General features: G+C 42.5%; 1 protein-coding gene across 3 annotated transcripts in view; it reads left to right on the top strand.

The window, feature by feature from the left end:
- Positions 1 to 26,420, top strand: part of OXR1 (oxidation resistance 1) — a 267,355-nt gene that overhangs the window by 174,516 nt on the left and 66,419 nt on the right. The window contains exon 1 of one of the 3 annotated variants that reach the window (XM_054708782.1): positions 23,964 to 24,296. The exons of 1 other annotated variant lie outside the window; for it this stretch is intronic. In XM_054708782.1, coding sequence (XP_054564757.1) covers positions 24,098 to 24,296 — 199 coding nt within the window. In that variant the 5' untranslated portion in view covers positions 23,964 to 24,097. Of the gene's footprint in view, positions 1 to 23,963; positions 24,297 to 26,420 lie in introns of those variants that run through there. One more of the 3 variants, XM_054708784.1, reaches the window with a different exon arrangement.

Here is a 26,420-nt window from a genome sequence, read left to right on the forward strand (position 1 = left end):
TATTTTTATTTGTGTTTATTTATCTTTATTGTTGAAACTTTTGTAGATGTCCCACATTTTCCCATTGACCCCCTCTACCCTGTGCCTGGTCCTGCTCTCTCCCCACCCCAGGCCTTCATCACTCCATTGTTTTTGTATCCTCAGAGCTGAGAATGATGTGCAGCACTCGGCAATTGCTGAACCAAATGAAGGAGTGAGGCAAGCTCTGAAAAGGATTTTGAAATCTGTGGGGCTTTTCCTTTTCTCAAAAATGAGGAATTCCTCCTTCCACTTAATGTGTAACTGCCCTAACCCGCCAAATAACACTCAACCAGGTCATTAGGAAAGCGCATGATCAGACTTCTAGAGATAGGAGGAGATGAAGAGAAGACAAAATCACTCTTTTATTTCCTTCCTCTTTTTCCCTCTGTAAAATTGATGTGTTTTTTGATGTTGTTGTTTTTGTGTTTTTTTTACCAAATGAGAAAGAGACAAGGTTGGAGGAGCATAGATAACATTTAGAAATAGTGAAATTAAATATAAATTCTCTTTAAAAATACTAGTTATGCTTCATGCTAAGTTGTCTGACATGCGTATTGGCTATTCCCCTATGCGCCGTTTTTACAATTCCCCCCCCTCCAAACAAAATGATATATCCACATTCACAGAATTAGTCAATTAGGAAACACTCCTAAATTCTAACATCTGAAAACTGAAGGGAGTGGAGTTCCGGTAACTCGCTGTGATCGTATAGTGGTTAGTACTCTGCGTTGTGAAAACTGAAGGGAGGTCAACAGATAGGCACATGGTCAGTGAGTGAGTCAGTGGCCAGGCCCAGGAACAGAGCTTGAAACCTCATACTTCTCGTCCAGGATTCTGTTCATCTAACTCCTGCCATGTCCACTGAAGGCTTTGGTAAAGACAGAGGAGGTTACATTTGGCAAAGTGAATCATTGTCATCGCCAGCACTCATATTTTGTTTTTCCTTGTTTGATAAAATAATAATTTTAACCTTATAGATGCATATGTTATATTGATTAGTATGTAATACTATGTCAAAAATATCAACACCGAAATACTAGAATTTACATTATTTCCTAAAATATAGAGGGATCACATATATCAGCATGAAAGCATCATTTTTCTGTATGAAGAATAAAGCAAACATTTTTTGTCTCTTCAAGGAAATAAAAGTTTAATTTTATTTCTCTAACAAATAAGAAAAATCATATCTTTTAGGAATATGGGCTTGATAATATATTGGAAACAAAAGCATCTTCAGACTCAACTAAGACCAATGTAATTCTCAGGTGAGCATCTGAGAAGGAAAAGGGCCAAACTTCTCAGGAGAATTTTTAATGAACTGTTTCTTTTAACTTTGTTTTTATTGTTTACACTATTATAGATATCCCCATTTCCCCCTGCCTTTGCCCGCCTCCACCCAGCCCTCACCCCCTCTTCGCTCTGGCCCTCACCACACTGTTGTCTGTGTCTGTGGGTTATGCCTGTATGCTCTTGGGCTAATCCCTCCACTTTCTTTTATCCATTACCCCCCTGACAGCTGTTAGTCTGCTCTTTTTGTTTTTGTTTTTGTTTTTTATAATTTGTGTGGTAGGATCCTCCACCCCTGGGTGAGATTCAACAACTGTCAGGTCTAAAGCAGATTTGGTACCCTGGGTGAAAATAGTAATACCGTGAAACAAAAGAACAGCCAGTGTGATCTAAATACAGTAATGTCTTAAGAGAGTGAACCCCTGCCTCTGCTTATAACTTCTTAGGTGAGCCTAAAAATCTCACCCACTTGACCTCATTGTCCTCTCTTTGCATGGAGAAAGGATGACTTAGATTTCTCTGCAGAGACAACAGTCAGCTAATACCTGGGGTTAGGCCCTTGCACTGCTACCTGCCAGGTGTGCAACAGCAGACAAGTCATTGAGCCTCCTTTACTTCTTGTTTCTTCATTGTCAACATGGGAATAATGTTACTCTCCTTCCCCATAAGGTTGTTGCAAAGGTAAATGGCATGTGTGTAAACCTGGACTTAAATCCCACAATCTTGGAACTGAAAAGGACCTTCCCAAGGTGAATCTACCTCACCATCTGGCAGCAGAGAAACTGAGGTGCAGGAATGGTAAATGTTGTGCTCAAGACCATTAAGCCCATGAGTCATACATCTGAGGCTAAGAATCAAGTCTTTTGCTTGAGTGTGCTTTGTTTTTTGTTTTTGTTTTCCCCCTTCTACTTTTGTTACTTTTTAAAAAATATATATTTATTGTTGAAAGTATTACATATGGCCCCTTTCTTCCCCTTCTAGCCTGTCCCCACCCCCACCCCAGGCAAGTGTGCTTGGTTTTATTCAAAAACAGTTCACTCGATAGGCACAGCAGAACAGGAAGGAACATAAAGACTATGATAGAACCATCTGAAAGAGGAAGTAGATTTTTTTACACCAAGTAACATGATAGCAGATGAGACAAGGAACCAGGAAGGTACAAGGAAGAACATTTATTACAGGGAGTAATAGCATGCCAAACACACATTAAAATGTGAAACATTTTTAATTACCTGATTTATATTTTATAGCTAAAATATCTACTAGGGATATTTTTTAAATGTATAGAGAATGATAAAAAACTCATTCCTTGCCTTCCCTGTGTCTAGCATTCTTTGAATTCCAGCGTTTCGCAATTTTCACAATAAACACCAAATTCCTGTTGTATGCTGAGTTGCCACCTTTGCTGCATGGGAGTGAAGGGAGTGTGAGGAAGTTGAAGGGGCTGAGTTGGAGAGAGGACTAGCTGCTTAGATTAGATGAGGAGTACCAGTCAAACCCCTCACTCACAAATCTTAGGGGTTCAGCTGAATTTATAGGTCCCTCTGACAAAATGCAAACACCCTCTTAAAATGATATTTACATCCCCATAAATTACTTCAGTTATAGTAATTCTACATTTCTCCTCTCATCATATCAGCTTTTTAAAAAATTTTACTTATTGATTTTAGAAAGAGAGGGAGAGAAACATAGATTTGTTCCACTTATTTATGCATTCATTGATTGGTTCTTATCTGTGCCCTGACCAGGGAATCGAACCTACAACCTTGGCATAACATGACAGTGCTCTAAACAACTGAGCTACCCATTCAATGTTTGCTGTGAAAGAGAGGGCTAAAGGACTGCCTGGCTAAAGGAACCAGACAGCCTCGATCGCCTGCATTTTCAGGTTTTTATTGCAACAGCAGTTTGAGATAAAGTTTATCTTTTAGATACAATCAGTAGGGTAAGTAATCTTGGGAGGACACAGTGTATGCAGTGTCCTTTAAGCAAGGACACCTAAAGATTAAGCATAAGGATTCCAGTAAAAACCCGAGGGTCTGCACATGCACAGACTTGTTTGGAAAGGTCAAGGAATAATTAGGGGTGCCACCTTCAGCACTCCCCTAAGTCAGAATTCTGATAAACAGGGTGGGTCGCCTTCAGCCCACTCATTTTTTTATAATGTCCTCCTTACAAGCTTTCCAACCAAGTCCCGTGCTTCCCCACATCCTACCTAATAAAAGAGTAATATGCAAATTGACCCTAACTCTGCTACACCCACAAGCCACACCCACCAGCCAATCAGGAGCAAATATGCAAATAAACCCAACCAAGATGGCTACAGCCACAGAGGGCAGGAGGGAGGCTTGGGTTTCCCCGGCAACAGAGGAAGCTAAGCTTTCCGCCTGCCCTTACCGACCTAAGCCTCCACTCAAGGCTACAAAGTTTCAATTATAGAAGGTAAACAAATCCAAACAGAAATGGTGGCAGCTACGGAGCTGGAAAGAACAGGAGGCAAGGGTTGCCCCCGGCAGTGGAGGAAGCAAAGCTTCTGCATCCCTGCCTGGCCTAGGCCTCCGCTCCAGGCTACAAAGTTTCAATTATAGAAGATACATCAATCCTAAGAGAAATGGCTGCTGCAACCGAGCGAGCAGGAGGCTTGGCTCCGCTCCAGGCTACAAAGTTTCAATTGTAGAAGATACATAAATCCCAGATACCAGGGCCTCTGCTTGGGTCACCAGGGGGCGTGGCTGCCCTGCAAACCACCACAGGCCCCTTACCCAGGCCGCCCCACACCCCAAGGGAACCCCCACCCTGATCCAGGACACCCTTCAGGGCAAACCAGCTGGCCCCCACCTGTGCACCAGACCTCTATCCTATCTAATAAAAGAGTAATATGCAAATTGACCATCACTCCAACACACAATATGGCTGCCCCCATGTGGTCCAAGATCCTGCCCCCATGTGGACACAAGATGGCCGGCACAAGATGGCCAGCAGGGGAGGGCAGTTGGGAGGGACCAGGCCTGCAAGGGAGGGCAGTTGGAGGCAATCAACCCTGCAGGGGAGGGCAGTTAGGGGTGACCAGGCCGGCAGAGGAGGAAAGTTGGGGGCAAACAGGCTGGCAGGGGAGCAGTTAGGCATCAATCAGGCTGGCAGCGGAGTGGTTAGGGGGTGATCAGGCTGGCAGGCAGAAGTGGTTAGGGGCAATCAGGAAGGCAGGCAGGCGAGCAGTTGGGAGCCAGCAGTCCTGGATTGTGAGAGGGCAGTCGGACATCCCTGGAGGGGTCCCAGATTGGAGAGGGTGCAGGCTGGGCTGAGGGACACCCCCCTGCCCCTCCGTGCATGAATTTTGTGCACCGGGCCTCTAGTTAGTATATAAGATGACTTTATTAAGGAGGCAATAGGAAGAAAGTGGTTGTATATATCAAAGGAGACTCTAATGTATACCTTTCACTTCTCTGGTCATCAGTGAGAGTAAAATAAGCATAAATCATCTACAAGTTCATGTTGGTCATTTAAAAAATATCCCAGTGTGCCCCGCTGGTGTGGCTCAGTGGTTGAGTGTTGACCTATGAACCAGGAGGTCCACAGTTTGATTCCTGGTCAGGGCACATTCCTGGGTTGCAGACTCGATCCCAGTTAGGGGGTGTGCAGGAGGCAGCCAATCAATGATTCTCTCTCATCATTGATGTTTCTATCTCTCCCTCTCCTTTCCTCTCTGAAATTAAAAAAAAAATTCAAAAATATCCCAATGGGTAATAAAAACTTAGCCTTAAAATACACCAATTACAAGGTATTCATGTAGTCTATGAATGTATGAACTCTTGCCATTTGAACAGTCATAGTGCCACCCACCTGTGGTCTCAGAGCATCTTGAAGGTTGGGCCAGATATGTCAGTTGTAAGGACAAGATAGTGACAACATTTCTATCTGGAAATCACTAGTGTGGAGTAGGAAAATATTTTGTTTGTTTGTTTTCAAACCAAGAGGTGGTGGGGGGAGGTTGAATTTTTAACCCTTTGCACTCGCTTGCTTTTTTCTCGATTTCTTTATTCTACTCGGGATTTAATTTTTTAAATACCCCAGATTTTACAAAGCGTGGCAGTAGAATAAAAAACTGGAGTTTCTTTTCATACAAACTTATTTATTTGGATTTTTTTTATATTTCAAATTACTGATACATTCAAAGAGTAATTTTAATCTCTATGCTAACCGTGTCGAGTCACACTCGACATCCGAGTGCAAAAGGTTAAAGTCAAACAAATGGTGTCACACTGATGGTTTTTGTATTCAAGATTACAAGAATTTCAGACTTTTCTAGTTAAAAAACAATTTTATCCTTTGTCAGGTAGGCAGTGTTCTATGTAGAAATGCATTTTCCAATAGAAGAATGTGCTAAAATGCTCTCTTTCAAGACTATTTCTATGTAATCAAAATTAAAGTTAAAAATCAGAGATCAGCTAGTTCATATCTTGAAGTCATCCACACAATTGCCTTCTCTTGTAGATCCAGAATCAGAAAAAGCCAAATAGCAATTAAAGATATCAGGAACAACAGGACTCTTTAGCAACGCGACTAATTAATTTGAAACAGCCTGTCTCCTAAGAGCCAGATAGATATAAAATTAGTAAGGTACTTATTTCATTCAAAGATTTGAGATCACTACCCAGAGGTTTCTTTTATTTTTAGCCTAGTAGACTGTTTTGTTTCTTTCAGCAGCTACCGTATGAGTGCGGGGCACAGTGGATACAGCTGGAAAGATCAACAGGCCTCTTGTTTATACACGGATCACAGCTGTACCAATATTCAGTGGACAGGACAGTTCAATGGAAATTGCTGGAAATAATCTGTACATGATGCTCAAGAAAAGATTATATCAGTTCCCTTTGGAGGATTTTCCTTTGCTGTAAGAAGTGAGGGTGGACCTCATATGTGAAGCCTAAAGAATACAACACAGTGTCCACAGAGCAAGAGAGATGCTTCTGGACCAAGGGAAATGACTATCAGGCATGGAAACCATGGGAGGAGGAGAAAATACTGATTAAACATCTCAAATATTCATTCAATAATGAAAGACAGAGAGGATGAGTGGGTGAGTGGTAAGAGATGAGGGAGACTATGGAGGTGTTTGAAGTTTTTTAGACTGATTTCACAAGTACACAATTGAAATCTGACATTTTCTAAACTCTCACAACTATTTTATAGTGACTCTTGTAGCGTTATGTGAGGATGTGAACCAACTGTGTTTTATATGCATATGGATGGAACATGAAATTAAGAAGGCAAATTAAGTGTCTCCAGAAATATTCACGCCTTGAATTGTTTATGTATTTCCCTTTGCATTTGTCTATTAGTCTTTTTTGGCACACAAACTCTATCAGAATACTTTGTGGCTTTGATTTTTAAGTAGTTATAAATTGAATTGTAAAAGGTAGGCAACTTTATTGATGCAAGTCTACACTGAGAGCACTTATTAGACATGTAATATGCCTTCATTGTGTTCTGTATTCATTTAATTCGTTCAACAAATATTTATTGTTGTGTGTCACAAATACTGTGTGCCAGGAATGAGCTAGGTATTGCCATAAAAGATCATAACCAATCTACTAAGAAATATTTGATTTGAAGAACTTCCAAATGTTCAAGGATTTTCAACACAAATTTCCTGAGGAACAGATACAGTGATTTAATCAACATCCTTTAAGCAAAATCCCTTCAGTAAAGCTTTAGTCCTCTGTTCTGAGGAAATTGCTGTGTCTGCTTTATTATAACCTTGTATACTTATGCACTCCTCATCTGGATACAGTGCAAAAATTATGCTATATACTATATAGAACAAGCGGCACTGGAAATATTATAGTTCTTGGCCTAAACAAAAAGACAGAAGATTTCTATACTCATTGCGAATATATTATCGATATGTTCCCTAAACTAAATATAGGATGCAAGGCAGAAGGTTTCCTAGGAGATTTGGATCTTGCAAATATTAAGATTGAAAAACGATATAAAATGATCCAATTAGACATACTTTTCAGATTTTAATAAAAGTTTTGGGGAGAAAAATAGTGTTCTTTATACTTAATGTGAAAACAGATACTACCTTTAAGTAGTATCACATAAGTACACACCTAGCTTTGCAATGTCATCCCTTTTTGGAGTGATTGATTATATAACACATTTTCTGTGCCTTTTATCTTTATACTAGAGGCCCAGTGCATGATTGAATCATGCATGTGTAGGGTCCCCTACACGCTTTCGCTTTTCGCGGTGGAGCTGGGTGCCTGTCCGCTGGTGCACCAGCGGACAGGCACCCAGCTCCCCCACTTTTGATGGTCCACAGGCCGCTGAGGGGGGCTACCCTGCTGTTGAGAGGCGCAGGGGGCGGGACTCCCGCCCCCTGCGCCTCTCAACGGCCCGCTGAGGGGGGCTGCCGTGGACACCTGGTTACCCTGCCGTTGAGAGGCGCAGCTGGGTGTCCGCAGCAGGCCCCCTCAGCAGTGCCACGGATCTGGCCGTTGAGAGGCGCAGGGGGCGGGAGTCCTGCCCCCTGCGCCTCTCAACAGCAGGGTAGCTCCCCTCAGTGGCAGCAGATCCGTGCCTCTCAATGGCCGGATAGGCCACCCCAAGTCCCGCCCCCCAGCCTCCCGCCACCCAATTGTGGGCATAGTGGAGTGATGGTAATTTACATGTTACTCTATTATTAGATAGGATGGGTGAATTTTGGGAAACTGCTTAGGCTTAAAATCTAAATATGTTTGTAAAATGCTACTTTATTTCTGGACTACAGGCCCGGTGCACGAAATTCATGCACGGAGGGGGGTTGTCCCTCAGCCCAGCCTGTACCCTCTCCAATATGGGACCCCTAGAGGGATGTCCGACTGCCCGTTTAAACGGGCAGTGGGACATCCCTCTCACAATCCAGGACTGCTAGCTCCCAACTGCTTGCCTGCCTGCCTTCCTGGTTGCCCCTAACCGCTTCTGCCTGCCAGCCTGATCACCCCCTAACCACTCCTCTGCCAGCCTGTTTGCCCCCAACTTCCCTCCTCTGCCAGCCTGGTCACCCCTAACTGCCCTCTCCTGCAGGGTTGATCACCTCCAATTGCCCTCCCTTGCAGGCCTGGTTCTTCTCAACTGCCCTCCCTTGCAGGCCAGTTGCCTCCCAACTGCCCTCTCCTGCTGGCCATCTTGTGGTGGCCATCTTGTGGCCACATGGGGGCAGGATCTTTGATCACATGGGGGCAGCTATATTGTGTGTTGCAGTGATGATCAATCTGCATATTACTCTTTTATTAGATAGGATAGAGGCCTGGTGCACGGGTGGGGGCCAGCTGGTTTGCCCTGAAGGGTTTCCCTGATCAGGGTGGGGTTCCCTTGGGGCATGGGGGCAGCCTGAGCAAGGGGCCTGAGGTGGTTTGCAGGCTGGCCACGCCCCCTGGCAACCCAAGTGGAGGCCCTGGTATCTGGAATTTATTTTCCTTCTACAATTGAAACTTTGTAGCCTGGAGCGGAGCCAAGCCTGCTGTTCCCTCCTCGGGCCAGCAGCCATTTCTGTGGCAGTTAATTCACCTTCTATAATTGAAAGTTTGTTGCCTTAAGCAGGTGGGCCCAGCCAGGGTGTGCGGAAACCTTTGCTTCACCTGTTGCCGGTGGCAACCCTGGCCTGCTCTCTCAAGCTCCATCCTGCTGCCATTTGTTTGAATTTGTTTACTTTCTATAATTGAAACTTTGTAGCTTGAGTGGAGTCTTAGGCCTGGCAAGGGCAGGCAGAAAGCTTGGCTTCCTCTGTTACCTAGGAAACCTTGCTCTCTGTGGCTGTAGCCATCTTGGTTTGGGTTAGTTTGCATACTCACTCTGATTGGATGGTGGGCGTGGCTTGTGGACGTGGCTTGTGGGTGTGTTGGAGGTATGGTCAATTTGCATATTTGTCTATTATTAGGTAGGACACACTTATTCCATCTAATTCCTTTTTATGTTCGGCTTTTAATCAATAATTTCAGGCTAAATGTAGTCAAGTGTCTGGAAATAAAACACCTTGTTAACTAATGCTTATTTTGTATGGATCTTGATTTAGGTTTAGGTGATATTAGGTTTAAAAGTGGGAAGGTACACCACTCTTTTTTGTTCATTTAAATGTTTGCTGCCTTTTGTTGTTAGCTATAATTTTGTAGTCTACCATATGGTTGCCAGTTATTCTTTACTTGCTTGACATGTAAATACCCTATGATTCCAAAACACTGCATAATAGTAAAATTATGGTAATATCACTACTCTTCTGTTACCATATGGCTGTCTTGCAAGTAACTCTTCAAAAGTAATTGCCTTTCAAACTATTCCCTTCAATTACAATAGGTCCTCGGGTTACGTTGGAGATCCATTCCTACGGCGCGACGTAACCCAATTTTCGCCGTTAGTTGGAACCCACCTACATAAGCACCTATGTCACTCATATGGAGCACATACACAGCAGTAATGAAGTGAAACAGTAAAAAAAAAAAAAAATTAAAAGAAAGATAACAATTCCTGACCTTTACTTGTGGTAAATAAATAATAAAAAACATAAAGCATATATGTACATACATCGAAATGACGGAACTTTTTTTTATATAAATAAATGGGAGATGGCGACGTAACCACGAAACAATGTACGTCGAGTCTGACGTATCCTGAGGACTGTCTGTATTTTGTTTTGGTCCTAGTACTCTGCCAATTCTACCTTCTTATCTTAATCTCCTTCTCTTTAAACTAACAGACTAAGTCTCTGAAACAAATCCTATATAATAAAGAGCTAATATGCTAATTAGACCGGATGGCAGAACCACCTTCCAGAATGACCCTCCGGACGACCTTCCGGAACAACCAGTGGGCAGGGCCGCAAGGCAGCTGGGGGTGCGAGGGCCAGGGCAGCCGAGGCTGCGAGGACTGAGCCCCTTGCATGAATTTTGTGCATTGAGCCTTATATTCTCACTAGAGGCCTGGTGCATGAAATTTGTGCACGGGAGGCGGGGGGGTCCCTCAGCCCGGACTGCACCTTCTCACAATCTGGGACCCCTCAGGGGATGTCCAACTGCTGGTTTAGGCCTGATCCAGGGATCAGGCCTAAACCAGCAGTCAGACATGATTGGGCCTAAACTGACAGACATCTCTTGCAGTTTGAGACCATTGGCTCCTAACCGCTTGCCTGCCTGCCTGCCTGATCACCCCTAACCATTCTGCCTGCCTGCCTGATCACCCCTAACCACTCGCCTGCCTGCCTCATTGCCCCTAACCACTCACCTGCCTGCCTGACCACCCCTAACCGCTCGCCTGCTTGCCTGATCGCCCCTAACTACTCGCCTGCCTGCCTGATCACCCCTAACCGCCTCTGCCTCGGCCCCTGCTGCCACAGCTTCATCCAGAAGGATGTCTGGAAGGTCATTCGGCTGTCTGGTCTAATTAGCATATTACGCTTTTATTATTATAGATAGGAAAGACATCTGAGAAATTCAAGCTTACAAGGGAAAAAAAAGAGCAAAGTGTAGAACAATGTTGGGCTGGGTGCCTAATGTATTTTTGGCTCTGATCATCTGGGCTAGCACTTGCTTGTTATGAAAAATGATTCTAAGTTACTCTGTGCTGACAGAACTTATTATAAGGAAAGGAGTAATTTACAAGTCATGGCTTCAACTTACAATTGCAGACTTCTTGTTCATATAAATCATGTGCTATGCTCATATAGTCAATCATAAAATAAATTCAGAATGCGCTGTGCTGTTTTGGATTGCCTGAGACTCCCTTCCCTAGACACTTAGATTTTTCAAAAAGTATCAAGTTTAATTTGGGGATTTTCTCCAAACTTCAGAAGCCTATTTTTAAAAGATAAAAAAATATTAAGTGCTGCATCAGCTCAACTTCAGTAATCTCCCGAAGCTTTACTATCTGATGAAACCCCTGTCTTCATATCAAAACATGTCTTTATTAATGATAACACATGAAAAGGCTAGATAATTTATATAGGATTTACATGAATGAATGACATGCTCCCTCAAAATGAACAAAGAACTGAAAAGTTAGTTTAAGGACTTAGAAAAAAAGTCCCAGAAACTAAAATATTTAATTTAGAGGAAAAAGATTACAAAATCAATAACAATAATAGCTTGTATTTATTGGACACTTGCCATATGCCATTCTTCAGTTACTCTATTAGATACATATTATTATTATGTTCTTACAGATGACAAAACTGAGGCTTGGGAAAAATTAACTTGTCCAAGGTCTTATAAGTAGTAATTGCTGGAGAAGGTAAATCGAAGAACTCTGATGCTAGAGCCAGCTCTTTAACATGACAGGCACCATAATACAAATGATAGTCATGCCGATTGAATAGTTATTTGAGTTATAGAACACTTCTTAAGATATTCCTACCAATAGGTAAGGATAAATCTATTCAAATATTTTGAGTTAACATTATTTAGAGAAGGTAAGAGTAATGGAAGAACAAGTAAAATAATATCATATGGAAACAAACATGGAAATCCAGTCCATGGGACATAGCCCAGGATCACTGATTGTTTCTGCATTAAGCCAACGGTGTGCAAAAACAAACAAATAAACAAAAACCAGTGGGGCCTTTGCTAAGATCTTACTGCTCCAAGTGTGTTCCCCTTTGCGTCCAGCAATATTGGCAGTACCTGGGAGATTGTTAGACAGGTAATATCTCAGGTCTTGCCCCAGACCCTATTGAATATTAAAATCCCTAAATGATTCATTTGCACGTTAGAGTTGGAGAAACACTGGTCTAGATGCCCAGAGACTTAACCAATTGTAATATGTAGTCCTTGTTTGATCCTTGTCCTTTTTACCTATTGGGGAGATTGGGCATGGACTAGGTTTTGAATTCTACAAAGGAATGTGCACTGATTTCATTAGGTGTGGTAATGGCACCCAACGGTTAATGATGAATGTCCAAATCTTTAAAAATTAGACGCATATACTAAAGCATAGTGGGGTAAAATAATGTCTTTGATTTGCTTTAAAATGCTTTGGCAAAGAAAATAACAAATGTGGCAAATTTTTGAAAATTGTTGAATCTGTATGATGGCCATGCTATTCTTCCATCTACTTTTAAGTATGTTTGAATTTTTATAACTTTTTTAAATACCAAAGAAAATGAGCTAGAAGTTTTTTAAATAGAAATTTTTTAAATAACTAAATAAATAAGTTTTTTATAGTAAAAAAAATTTTAAAGGCTTAATCATTTAACAGGATATTAGAGAATCTTTCTGCAAAGGATTTTAAAAATAGGATAAAATAGGGGGCAATTTTAGATATAGTCCTGGTAAAAGCCAGAAGACAGGGATAGGGGATAAAAGGGGTCCTAATATATGGTACGAGGAGAAGATTCGACTTTGGGTGGTGGGCACATGGTGCAATATACAGATCTTGTAACATAGAAACCCCCACATCAGGTGTGGGTTTCTATGTTACAAGATCTGTATATTGTTCATGTTGACCAATGTCACCCCAATCAATTTAATTTTAAAATGTTTAGTGAGAAAGGGTATCCACTCTAATAAAAAAAAAAGGGGGGGGGTAGGTCTAGGGGGGAAAAAAGCCATTAAGACTTAAAAACATCTGTCAACTCCCTTTCTCAAAAAGCATCCTATGGTAGATGTTTTATTTTGTGAATTGATCTTAGATTTAATGCCTTCATTATGTTTTAAAAAAAGAAAGAGCGGTTAATTGTGCCTCTGGTCTATCCCCGTTTTCGTCTCACGGCGTTCTTCACTGGGAGTTCCCTGTAATGGTTGACTGATGGAATGCTGAGCTACCTACTCATCCAGATCAGTATTTAACAGAGAGTCCTGTACTCATCTTACTCTGCTGAGAGTCTATGCTGGTAATTGCAGACTAAGGCCTTTTGATGTTATGTGATCAATAGGAAACCCTTTAAGCTGGTGTGTATTTGTCATATACAAAGGAATTCCTTTCAACACCACATAAACCCTTAATGTACTTACCCATTACAAAGCATATCTTTTTTTCTTTTTCTGGAAAGAGGAGCAAAAGTGATTCCCTAGGCTATTAAAAAGAAAAAAATCAAGCACTTTGATAGGTTATTAAGTGGCAGTATTTGTGAGAATGTGTTTTATATTTCTGGCTCCTTCCTATAGAAAACCGAGAGTGGTTCTCAAAGACCAATAAACTAAGCCAGCAGATGCAGACATTATACTGTGCACCGATGAACAACCGACGCCTGACTGGTTTAGTAGGTGCCTCATGTTTACAGAGTGAGTCAGTGGATGAGCAGGAATTTACTTCCAGAAGCCTTCCCATTGTAACCACAAGTAGTTGTGTCTTATATGGTACTATATTTGGGTCTGTGGGTTTGGATTTTATGGAATAATCCAGAGCATTTTAAGATTTTCCATTAGACAAATATGTATTAGGAGAAATAAATGAGTAATAGGATAGTGGAGGGAATTTCATCTGACTCTGAATCAGAGTTGCTGACACTCAGGTGCTGTTCCTTGCACTTCTTTAATTTAGGTTAAGCCCCTGCTTATCGGACACTGTATTGTTAGACATGTGTGATTTTTAATTTTGTGGACACCTAAGTTGTTTTTTTAATTAACTGTGTACTAGACTTTTATGATAATTATAATTACCCCCTTATTAAAGCAGATAAACCAAATTGCAACTTTTAAGGACAAGTGGACCTCTGGATAGAGCCCTTTTTATATTATGCAAAATTCATGATCTCTTTGGGAGAGATAAGTAGTGAATGTGATGATTTTAAAGCACAGTAATCATCTATTTCAAAATAATGGAAGTACATATATTCAAATGCCCCAATAGCAAATGATCTTTACCTTGGACAGTAACACAAGCTCTAACTTTTGAGGACATAAAATGGACATGTTACCTTGCAGACAACTTTTAGAAACACTTAAAAGTGAGTGTACTAAAGTTACATTTGAGGAAGACAAATTAAATCTTTTGAAAGTTAAATGTGGAACATCATTCAATGTTTAAGCTCCAATCTTGAAGAAATAGTTATAACTTTTTGTACCAAATACCCCCTATGTTTGATCACAACACTTGAAAGAATAAGCCAGAATGCTTTTTAAGGGTTCCAAAATCAAATTAGAAAATATGCATGTTATAAAGTAAATGTACATATATTTTTTCATGACAAGCTAATATGCATGTTCTATAAAATAACTGAGGTTAAAAGTCATTTAAATACATCTTTTACTAAAGTTTTGAGAAAGCACCTAGAAAGTGATACAGCTTCAGAAGTTATCAGATACTTCCATAATGCCAATGGTATTCACAACATACAGATTTTCTGGCTAAAAAAGCATCATTCTATTAGCAATAAACTATTTAGCATGTAGCTATCTTATATTTGCCATATGGGCTTTCATCACACCTTTCTTTCAGTCCAAGATTTCTCTGAATTAATTGCGGCTAAATCAAATTGGTGCAAAGACGACTTCAGAGAGGAGGGTGTCTTGATTGGGGCCCCATAGATTTTTTGGGGGGTGGGGCACCCCATAGATTTTGAAGCTGTAAGTGAACATGTGGGGCTGAAAGAGAAAGCACAGAAAGATATGTCAGTAAGTGGCATAAAAATAAGGCTTTCTGAAGACAGACCATACAAGCAGCCAAAGGCATGATGTGGTTATAGGGGTACTTAATGTTTCCCCACATACTAGACCTGGGTTTCTCAACCTGGGCAATGTCGACATTTGAAGTTGGACAATTCTTTGTTGCGGAGCTGTCCTGAGCATTGTAGGATCTTAAGCAGAAACCTTGGCCTCAATCTACTAGATGCCAGAAGTACACCCTTAGTTTGATAATATCTGTAAATATTCCCTGGGGATAGGTTTGCCAGGCTTAGCAAGTAAGAATAGAAGACACCCAGGTAAATTTGATTTTCTGATAGCAACAAGTAACTTTTTGGTATAAGTATGTCTCATACAACATTCGGTACAGACTTGTACTAAACATTTATTTGTTGTTTGTCTGAAATTCAAACTTAACTGGGAGGTCTCTAGTTTAGCTAGTAACCCTACCAGGAGGCAAAATTGTCCATGGCTAGAAACCCGCTGTGCCACTGGTATCAGTAAGTTATGAGCAAACACCCAAGACACTCTTGGCTAACCTGACTGACAATGTTGCATTCCTGAACCCCTCTGACTCCAGTAACCTTGTTTGCAGAGGAGAGCTCATTAACCTTCCTCACAGTGTGAAGTGAGATCTACAGGAAATCATGTATGAAATACTCTTAGTATAATGCCAGGCCTAGTAAACAATTGATGTACATCCGTTATTACTGTCTAGCAATCTCTTACAAGATGGTATAATATTTATTGGCCTCTGGACTTTATTTTCACTAACAAGCAAGATTGTATTAAGGAAATAACAGGACCCCTGCATTGATTCTCAGTTGGGGCTGCACATTGAAATCAGCTGGGGGGTAGGGGTGGTGTCCTCCCCGCTGTGTGGATCCTACCTCTGAGAGATTTAGATTTCACTGATCTGGAGTGTGGCCTGAGCCTTGGGATTTTCAAAAGCTCCTAAAGTGTGTAGCCAAAGCTGTTTGAGACAAAAGTATCAGATAATTAGTATCCCTTAATAATGAAGAGAGGGAGTAAACTTAAATTACATCTGATTATTGGGTTATGGAAAAGTAGGTTGTAATCAACTTTTGAGAAAAGTTGGACATGATTTCATTCATTCATTCATTCATTCATTCAACAAATATAGTATCTGAATACCTACTATGTGCCAGGCCATGTTCTAATGATAAACAAGACATTTTAATTTAATTTCAGACTAGAATTAAGGTCCACATGAGAGATAGCAGCATTCCCCGCCCCCCCCCCCCCAAAAAAAATCAAATGAAGTCAGTCATAAGTTTTTTTAATGTTTTCATTGATTTTTAGAGAGAGGAAGGGAGATAGAAACATCAACGAGAGAGAAACATCATCAATCAGCTGCTTGCAACACAGGCATGTGCCCTGACCTGGAATCCAACCGGTGACCTCTTGGTTCCTGGGTTGCTGCTCAACCACTGAACCATACAGGCCAGGCTGAAGTCATGGTTTTAGAAGAAAGCAAAATGGGGAGAAACTAGTGTGACTTGACAAGATGTTCTCTGAACTTAGCTCTTAGAAGAGATTGAAATAGCAAGAGCCTATTACAAGGACAAGTAAAGGGGCAGCATAAAACTGTAAAGAGTGCCAGAAAGGCCAAACACGAACAGAACTAGCAACTACAGTAGGATCATTCTGTGAAAAGGGAAGTCCTAGAATAAAGGCAAATAAGAAGGAAGTGTGAGGTTCTCTTTTTGAGGAAGATATGCATTGTTTAACAGATTGTTAAAAGGCAGAACAAGTGTAATGCCTATTTTGCTTTATTTTTCTCAAGAAGAACGAGCTACTAGAAAATACAAAACAAAAAACTGTGAAATGGAAATGTGTAGGCTAAAATGGGTGAGGATAGATCACACATATCCTTTTTACATGAATTACTAACCTCTTGCTGAGTTATCAGTAAATTTTCATGTGTGATCACAGAAACTTCGGTAGTAATATTATAGGACTGATAGTATAATTGTGAAAATTACACTCCTTTTTATAACAAAAAAACATCAAAATATATAGAATAGCTTAAATACAGTATAAGTTTATTTCTTGTTTTCAAATCTGAAACTGGTGTTCCTGGGTGGTGAGTCTCTCTCCTCCAAGAGTGGACTCAGGGGCCCAGCTTCCTTCTATCTTGTGGCTCTGCCATCTTTAATAAATGGCTTCTCAGGTCTCCATGCTCATCTTTTCCTGGCTGTGGAAAGAAAAAGAACATGAAAGGCTAACAGTGGGGTGCTCTTGTGGGCCAGGTCGGAAAGTAGCATATATCACCTTTGCAAGCCTTCCACTGGCTAAAAACCAGTCACTTGGGCACCCAATTGAAAAAAAAAAAAAAAATTGAGAAATGTAGTGTGCCCAGGAAGAAGAAGAATCAGATTTGGTAACAGCTAGCTAATCTCTACAAGGTCTGCCAAAAAACCGCAGTTAGATGAATAATTCAAATGTTAAAAATGGAGTTGAAATGGATTGAAGGAGCTAGAAACAACAAAGACTTGAAATCACTTGGAATCTATACCTCATCTGTATATTAGGAAGGCTTGTAACAAATACATGACATTGTTGAGAAATGAGAACTGGGTGGTGGTATCATTGGGTGGATTCATAGATAACTGTGCAGCCAGTAGTACTCACTGTCAACCATGAGGCAGTCTCGAGTGCTATGTCCTGTGACTCTCGTTGCCCATATCTCATTCAACACTTGAAGACAGACAGACTGGAGGCTGACTCAGTGAAGGAGATATTGAATGATAGTGCACATGAAGAATCAAGAGTGGTTTCACATGATCTCAAAAATCTAGAACATAGATCAGCAGAATTTTTCTGAAAACAACAAGGTAGTAAGTATTTTAGGCTTTGGGGTCATCAGATCTCTGTCACTAGTCCTTTCTGCTGTTGTAGCCCAGAAGCCGCCATAAACAATATATAAATGGACTGGTGTGGCTGTGTTCCAATGAAACCAAATACAAAAACACGTGCCAGGCTGGATTTGGACCACACTTTGCTGAATCCTGATCTAGAAGTATAGGTTGAAATCTGAAGGCAGTAAATCTAAATTTGTTCATTTAAGGCCAAAGAACAGTAGGCCTAACGTTACCCATAGAGCACCAAGGTGGGCATTATTTGCTCTGATTTTACAGATAGGAAAGCTAAATCTCTAAAATAAATAGTTTGACCTGCATTCACATCTGGATGACACTTAATGGGACATCATGCCATATCAACAAATGTTTGGGTAAATTGAGAGACTCACAGTTCAGCGCTCAGGTGGCGTACTTCATGTGGAAGCACTCCCTGTAGGAGAACCCTGGGTTCTTCTGGCTCTGTTCTTATTCAAGTGTGTGACCTTTGAGAGACTCACTTAACTTCTCTGGGCCTTGGCTAGCAAAGCAACAAAAACAAGAGGCTGGACTAGATAAACACCAAAGCCCCTCTCAGGTTCAAGAGAGTTACTATTATGTTAAGGGCATCTTGTGAGAGAGAATTGAGACTTACTCCTTGTAACTCCTAAAAGCAATTATTTTCAATGTTTTCTAATGTAGTCTTATGGAAAAACAATTTATAAAACATAAAAATGGCATTTTATGAGTATGCATGTGTTTTACAAGTTCAAATTTGTAATGTTTTCTGATTATGAAGACATTTATTGAAACAATAATTGGGCGGATATGAATGAAACTGAAGCTTTAAACTGGGAGTGATAGATAATTGATGGATTCTTTTTAGAATCAGTGCCTCAGCATTCTATTTATTATAAATTGGTTATTGCTTGCTTGCTTGCTTTTGGTTGTACAATGTCAAGAAAATCCTTATTCACATGCTTTTTAAATGATAAAAAAAAAATTAATAATCTTGCAATCTAAGAAATCTTGTCAGAATATAGAAATGGCAGGAGAGGCCTGAAAAACAAAATGCATTAACTTGACAACATAAATCAGGTAATTTTTAGTATATTAATTTGGCAGACATGATAAAAGCTAATGCAAATTAAGCATTTGAAAAAATCTTGTGCCAGTCAAGGTAGGCTAAGTTTATGCTATGCTGCTACCTGAACACCCAAACCTCAAAGGCTTGCTGTAAGTAAGTGTTTATCTTATTAATTTTATTTCTTGCTCATATTACATGTCCAATTCTGGTTATGGTTAAGGGGAGGGGCTATGATCCACATAGCTTCTCAGGGACCCAGGCTGTTGGAGACGGCTCCCCAGTCTCACAGCTGTACTATCTGGCACAGGTATTATCATTGGTTGCTAAGGAAAGGGCAGAGGCATCTAGAGCAGGGGTCCTCAAACTTTTTAAACAGGGGGCCAGTTCACTGTCCCTCAGACCGTTGGAGGGCCGGACTATAGTTTAAAAAAAACTATGAACAAATTCCTACGCACACTGCACATATCTTATTTTGAAGTAAAAAAAACAAAACAGCAAAAACACCCGCATGTGGCCCACGGGCCGTAGTTTGAGGACGCCTGATCTAGAGTGCAAAACATTGGCTGTTTTATACAGAGGCCGTTCTTTACATGTGAGCGTAAAACACATTTGTCAGTTCTGCTCAGTGTTTGCTGAAACTAGTCTCCTAACCCTATTTCGGAAGTTAATGTGTGATTCACATGGACTATAAATATGCAAAAGCACTTGGAAGAACTATAAAGGAACAGATCTCAAACATGTTTCAAAATAGAAAACTGCAGGTTGCTGAACCCGCCCTACAACCCTGGAATCAGGATCTCTGAGGTATAGTTGGGAAATTTGCATTTTTAAAAAACATTCCACAGGAATCAATAGGAAGTGACTGCTGTGAATAAGGAGTGTTTTCAAAATAGAGGAAAAGCAACAGTTAGATCTGTGGTTTTAAGAATTTCCTGGCTGCAGTGTTGGAGATGGATTAAAGACAGAAGAAACTAGAAGCAGGGAGATTTCATGTCACACACATATATATATAACATAAATGCATGTGCCTGTATATCATACAATGTGTTAGAAGGACCAGCTCAGTCTGAGAGTCTAATAGTGTTGTAGTATATTTATCTGTATATTTCCAGAATCTTCTCCCCACCCCCAACCGAGGTACATGCCCTTGACCAGAATCACCCAGGACCCTTCAGTCTTGCTGGCTGATGCTCTATCCACTGAGTTAAACCAGCTAGGGCTACTGTATGTTATTTAAAAAAAAAAAAAAAAAAAAAGACTAATAATTCCACTCTATGTATTAGAAGGCAATGAAAACGTATCCACAAAAAATTTTGTACATAGATGTTCACAGCAACATCCTATATAATAAAAGGCTAATATGCAAATTGACTGAACAGTGGAACGACTGGTCGCTATGATGCACACTGACCACCAGGGGGCAGATGCTCAATGCAGGAGCTGCCCCCTGGTGGTCAGTGTGCTCCCACAGTGGGAGCACCACTCAGCCAAAAGCTGGGCTCACGGTTGGTGAGCCCAACGGCGGTGGCAGGAGCCTCCCCTGCCTCTGCATCAGTGCTAAGGATGTCCGACTGCTGGCTTAGGTCCACTCTCTGTGGGAAGCGGGCCTAAGCTGTCAGTCAGATATCCCCCAAGGGCTCCTGGACTGGGAGAGGGTGGAGGCCAGGCTGAGAGACACCACCACCACCACCACTCCCTGAGTGCACAAATTTCATGCACCGGGCCTCTAGTCTATATATAAAAGCCTAAGTGACTGGAATGACCAGTCGCTATGATGCGCACTGACTACCAGGGAGCAGACACTCAATGCAGGAGCTTCCCCCGGTGGTCAGTGTGCTCCCACAGCCAACCTCCTGTGGTCCCTCCCACCCCACCCCAACCCTGGCCAGCTAGCCAACCTCCTATGGTCCCTCCTGCCCCCACCCAGCCGGCTGGCCAACCTCCACGATCCCTACACCCTTCCCTCCTCCAGCCAGCCAACCTCCCGCGGTGCCGATCTGGACTGGGCAAGATGGCCCTGATCGGCCCCGATTGCCGGCCAGGCCGAGGGACCCCACCCATGCACGAATTCATCCTCTAGTTATTCATAATAGCCAAAAAGTGGGAACAATCCAAATGTCCACTAACTGATGAATGAATAAATAAAATGTTTGATATAACCATACAATGGAACATTATTTGGCATTAGAAAGGAATGAATTACTAATACATGCTACATCAATGAGCTTCGTCAATTAGGCTAAGTGAAAGAAGCCAGACAATGCAGACCAGGTATTGTGTGATCCCATTTATATGAAATGTCTATTAAAGGCAGATCCATAGCGACAGAAAGTAGATTAGTGGTTGCCTACACGTAGGGGTGAGAATGGGAAGTGACTGCAAATAGTAACAGGTTTCTTTTCTGGGTGATAGAAATGTTCAATTAGATTTTGGTGATGGTTTAACAACTGTAAAAATACTAACAACCACAGAATTATATACTTTTTAAAAAATATATTTTTATTGATTTTTTACAGAAAGGAAGGGAGAGGGATAGAGAGTTAGAAACATCGATGAGAGAGAAACATTGATTAGCTGCCTCCTGCACACCCCCTACTGGGGATATGCCTGCAACCAAGGTACATGCCCTTGACTGGAATCGAACCTGGGACCCTTGAGTCCGCAGGCCGATGATCCATCCACTGAGCCAAACCGGTTAGGGCAGAATTATATACTTTTAACAGGTGAATTATATGGTCTTTAAATCATATGTTAATAAAAGTATTTTTAAAACGAGGCAAAGGGTTACTTGGTAGAGTCGGGCATGGTACATAAGGAAACTTTAAGGATGGGAGGGGTTGATGTGAATGAAGTAGGTAGGATAAGGGGGAAGGAACCAGAGTGGAGAGAGAGAAAATATATACAAAATAGAGGAATAATAAGGCTGGCAAGTTATAGACCACAGACACCAGACTAAGATAAGTGCTAATTTGGAGAAGGAAAGGCATTTACAGGAGTAAGGAATTCCTTCCGTCTGAGGCAAACTATGGAGATGAACTTGTAGACTGCAGAGAAAAAGGGAAGAAAAGTGAGTGTGCATAACCGATGGCCTATGGTTTTCCGAGTCATGAAGAAGGTGAAGTAACAAGCTTGAGTGATGAATTTGGCAATTTCAGAATGGTGATGGTTCAGGAAACAAATGTAAAGAATATAAAAGAAAGCTGAATATATGAGCAAAATGATTTTTTAAGCCATTACAGCTTAGCTGAGTTTAAGTAAAAAATAGGAAAGCACTCAGTCATCTAGGTTATACATTTTTTTTTCTCTAGCACCTCTAGATTTCCATGAAACAAATGAATTAACTGCCTGTGAAACTGGGTTTGAACAGGTTCCTGCTAAGGTTGGATGTAAAAGTGCCAATTTAATCGGGTATAAAATACTCGAAACACTTTTGAATATGGTTATCACAAACTAAAACAACTTTCAAGATGTAAAACATTGTCGAGCCAGTGCGCTCAGTGGTTGAGCTTCCACCAAGGAGCCAGGAGGCCACGGTGTGATTCCAGGGTCGATCCCCAGTAGGGGGCGTGCAGGAGGCAGCAATCAATGATTCTCTTTCATCATTGATGTTTCTCTCTCTCCTCTCCCTCCCCCTTCCTCTCTGAAATCAATGAAAACATTAAAAAAAAAAAAGACATAAAACATCTTAGAAAAAGATTTCGATTTAGTTCATCAGGATTACATTTAATTCGTAGAAATTCGATGTTGAAATTCGATGGTGGTCAGCGTGCTGAGCCTCTCTGAGATCGCAGAGGTGGTGGCTGAGCATGGTAATGTTTCTGTATGGAATGGAAATTTCAGGAAAAAAGAAGAAGAAAAAACCCCACACAAAACAGGAGCCACTTACCATTCTACCAAATGGGTTCCAAGGAGGTGCAGGGGGAAGTCTGGAGCAGTGCTTTTCCAAGCAGCCCATCGGAGCGCATGGGTATGCACGTTCCTGGGTCCTTTCTTACAAACACTGTGAATTGCATTCCGAGGTGCCGTCCAAACAGTGTTCTGCTTTTAACCACATACAAAGGTGGTGCTGATGTTAGAAGGGGGACGTCTGTCCAACTTAGAATTTAAACTGAAAACAGTGTTGGCTGGGGAAAATATCAAACAGTTTCTAAAAAGGGATGAGGGGGAAGTCGTTTCATGGTTTGGCAAAAAAGATCAAGAAAACCTGAGAGAGGTATAAACAGACCTGAAAGGAGGAGAATAACCAGATCTCACAGGAAACAAAACCGAATAGGAAATGTCTGTCAAAAGTCATTGCTCTTTTCTCTGCCTGGAGGGGGGACAAGGTGGAGCACCCACACCCTTCATCGCCTCGCTTTACAGGACCCGATTCGTGGGATGTCAAACTCGAACGACCCTTCTCAAAGCCACGACGAACTTTAAACGTGACTAGTTATGCTTTATTTATTTTTTTATTTTTTTTTTTTTTTTACGAAGATGGTCTCATAATGCTTCCCGTTTATCTATTTTTCTCTAGCTGGGTTGGTTTTCAGGAACGATGACTGCATTTGTACCTTAAAACTAACTTTCCCATCTTCCTCCTCTCCATCCCGCCCCTAAAACTTACAGAAGTTTCCTGTGGACGGTGCGCCTCCGCCAACAACGCAAACGCCCCACAGAGAAACTTTTTGACGAGGCCCTAGGCCCCCAACCTGTGAGCACCTCCCGCCAAGCCTCCCCCCAGGGCTGTTTTCAGTCCCGGCTGCGTCCCCCCCGGGCCCCAAGGCTGGGCCTCCACCCACCAGCCCCGCAGTCCCGCAGGTCCGGTCGGGCCGGGCGGGGCCGGGTAGGGAGGGGCCGGCCGCTCCATCGGGGCCGGCGGGCGGGGTGGGGGCGGATAGAACCCGCCCGACTTGCTTAAAAGTCCTAGCTTTCCAACCCCCGCGTCTGTTTGAGGAAGAATGTCCCTCATTTAGAACCTAACTTTCGCCTGCTTTTGGCGTGTGGAAGCAGCGAGAAAAAAACTTTTCAAAACTTTTGTCCAACTTCTGCTCTCCCCCCCCCCCCCGGAGCGTGGTTTCCGAATGGTTCGCCCCGGGCCACGCTGGGGACGCCCTCTCTCCCCCTCCCCGCCCCCGGGAGGAGCGCGGAGCCCCCCTGCCCCGCGTCGGGTTGGACGCGCCGGCGGCGCCCACTGAGTGGCGGCTCCGCGAAACCCTCCGCCGCCCTCGGCCCGGCCCCGGTCCCGGCCGCGGCCCCGCGGCGACATGGACTACCTGACCACGTTCACGGGCAAGGGCGGACGCCTTCTGCGGGGTACGGCCCACCGCCTGTGGGGGCTCGGGGGCGGCGGCGAAGCCCGGCAGGTGTGCTTCGAGGACTACCTGAGGGAGCCCGCCCAGGGGGACCCCGGGTGCGGGTCCCCGCCCCGCCGGCTCTCGGCGCCGGCCAACCCGGAGGGACCTGGTGAGCCCAAGCCTTCCCTTTGCCTCCCGCGTGGCCCACCCGGCTGAGGGCTGGGGGCGGGGGTGTGGCCCGGGCCGGCTCCCGGCGGCGGGAGCGGGAGCGGGCCGGGCCGGGCCGGGGTCGTGGCGTGCGGGGCGGTGGGTGTGCCGGGACCGGGGTGGGCGGGGAGGACTCGGTGCGCGCGCGGGCCGGACACTTGCCACCGTCTGTGTCGCAGCTTTTCCTGCCCCGCGCTTCCTGCTCTCTCCCCCCGGCGTGGGCTTCCTTCACCCGCCAGGTCTTTCCAGGGCCGGTCCCTTCGCTCTTCCCTCCCACCCACCGGGAGGGGAATATTAAACGAATTATGACGCTCCTGTTAAGACCTTAGGATGACCGCCCTGCCTACCCGTTCTGGGTTTGGGGCAGAGTTTCTGAGGTTTGCCACTGTGAGGGTCCACTTCTGCACTTCATACCTTAGAAAAGAAAAGGCTTAATTAAACTGGAACCTAGTTGATTTAGTATCAAGTATTTTGCTTTCCATATATATATATATTCTTGAATCATGTATTTTGAAAGGGTGTATGTTGTCTTGAAGTGGAAGGAAACCTAGAAACTTTTTTCTCAGTTGCCATTTATATTGACTGCTGTGCTGGTGTCCTTTCATCATAGTGCCCGTGTACCATTCTTTCAAAAAAAAAAAAAAAAATCAGTCCTAATGGTATGATATGGATACCTTAGGAATTCTTAAAAGCGCTGGTGGAAGTATTAGCACAACGCATATGGCAACCTTTCCCATGTTGCTGGCTTCCTCCCGGTCGGTGATGTTCAACCTTTTTCATCCCATGGCACACACAAAGTAATTGCTGAAATTCGGCAGCACACCAAAAAATAGTTTTTTTGCCACTCTGACCCCCAACACCCCCTCCCCCCCCCAAAAAAAAAAATTGGTATCGTTTTGATTCATTCACACCAGGCGGCTATTGTTGTGTTGGCTGTTGTCATTTATTTTTTATTTTTTTATTTGACAATCTAAAGGAAAAGAGGCCAGTGTCCCTGACTAAATAGTCAGGTATTGCGCGTTTTAAAATTTTTTTTGTGGCACACCTCTGAAAAGCCAGGCCCTTCCTTCAGTTCTTGACAACGTCCTGTGTGTTCTAGCCGTGTTTCTTGTGCAGACTCCTGACCACACGTGTAGATTGGCTGCACTCTAGTACCCAGTTTGTTGTTACTGATCTTGCCGCTCACCATTTCTGTTTAGTAATGATGTTGATAAGTTTTTCCATTGACAGATTATAAGGATGGACCAGACATGTACCCTTGACGAGGAATCGAACCCGAGACCCTTTGGTGCTCCGGCAGACGCTCTAACCACTGAGACACGCTGGCCATACTGGTTTTCATAGTGGCTGTACCAGTTTACATTCCCACGAGCAGTGAGGGAGGGTTCCTTTTTCTCCACAACCTCTCCAGCACTTGTTGTTTATCTGTCTCCTGGATAATAGCCATTCTAACAGTTGTAAGGTGGTATCTCATTGTAGTTTTGATTTGCAAGTTTCATTCTTTGCCACGTGGCTTTCCAATTTTCCCAGCACCATTTATTGAAGAGACTTTCTTTTCTCCATTGTGTGTTTTTGGCTCCTTTGTCAACAATTATTTGCCCATATGCATCTGGCATTATTCGTGGGCTCTTGGTTCTTTTCCATTGGTCTGTGTGTCCGTTTTTCTGCCAGTATCATGCTGTTTTGATTACCATAGCTCTGGAGTATAATTTGAAGTCAGTTAGTGTGATTACCTCCAGTTTCAATCTTTTTTCTCAGGATTGCTTTGGATATTCAGCAAGATCTTTTGTGGTTTCATACTAATCTGATAATTTTTGTTCTATTTCTTTAAAAAATTACATTGAGATTTTGATGGGGATTGCATTAAATTATATATATATATATATTGCTTTGGGTAATATGGCCGTGGTCTATACCCACTAGATACCAGTGGATTGATTCTTCCAATCCATGAATGCGGAATATCTTTCCATTTCATTGTGTCTTTTCATTTTCTCTTAATAATGATTTGTAGTTTTTAGTATATGGGTCCTTTACATCCTTTGTTAAGGTTTTTACTAGTTACAGTATTTTCTTTTGGTTGCAA

Source organism: Eptesicus fuscus, chromosome 19 (genome assembly GCF_027574615.1).
Source record: "Eptesicus fuscus isolate TK198812 chromosome 19, DD_ASM_mEF_20220401, whole genome shotgun sequence".
NCBI lineage: Eukaryota > Metazoa > Chordata > Mammalia > Chiroptera > Vespertilionidae > Eptesicus > Eptesicus fuscus.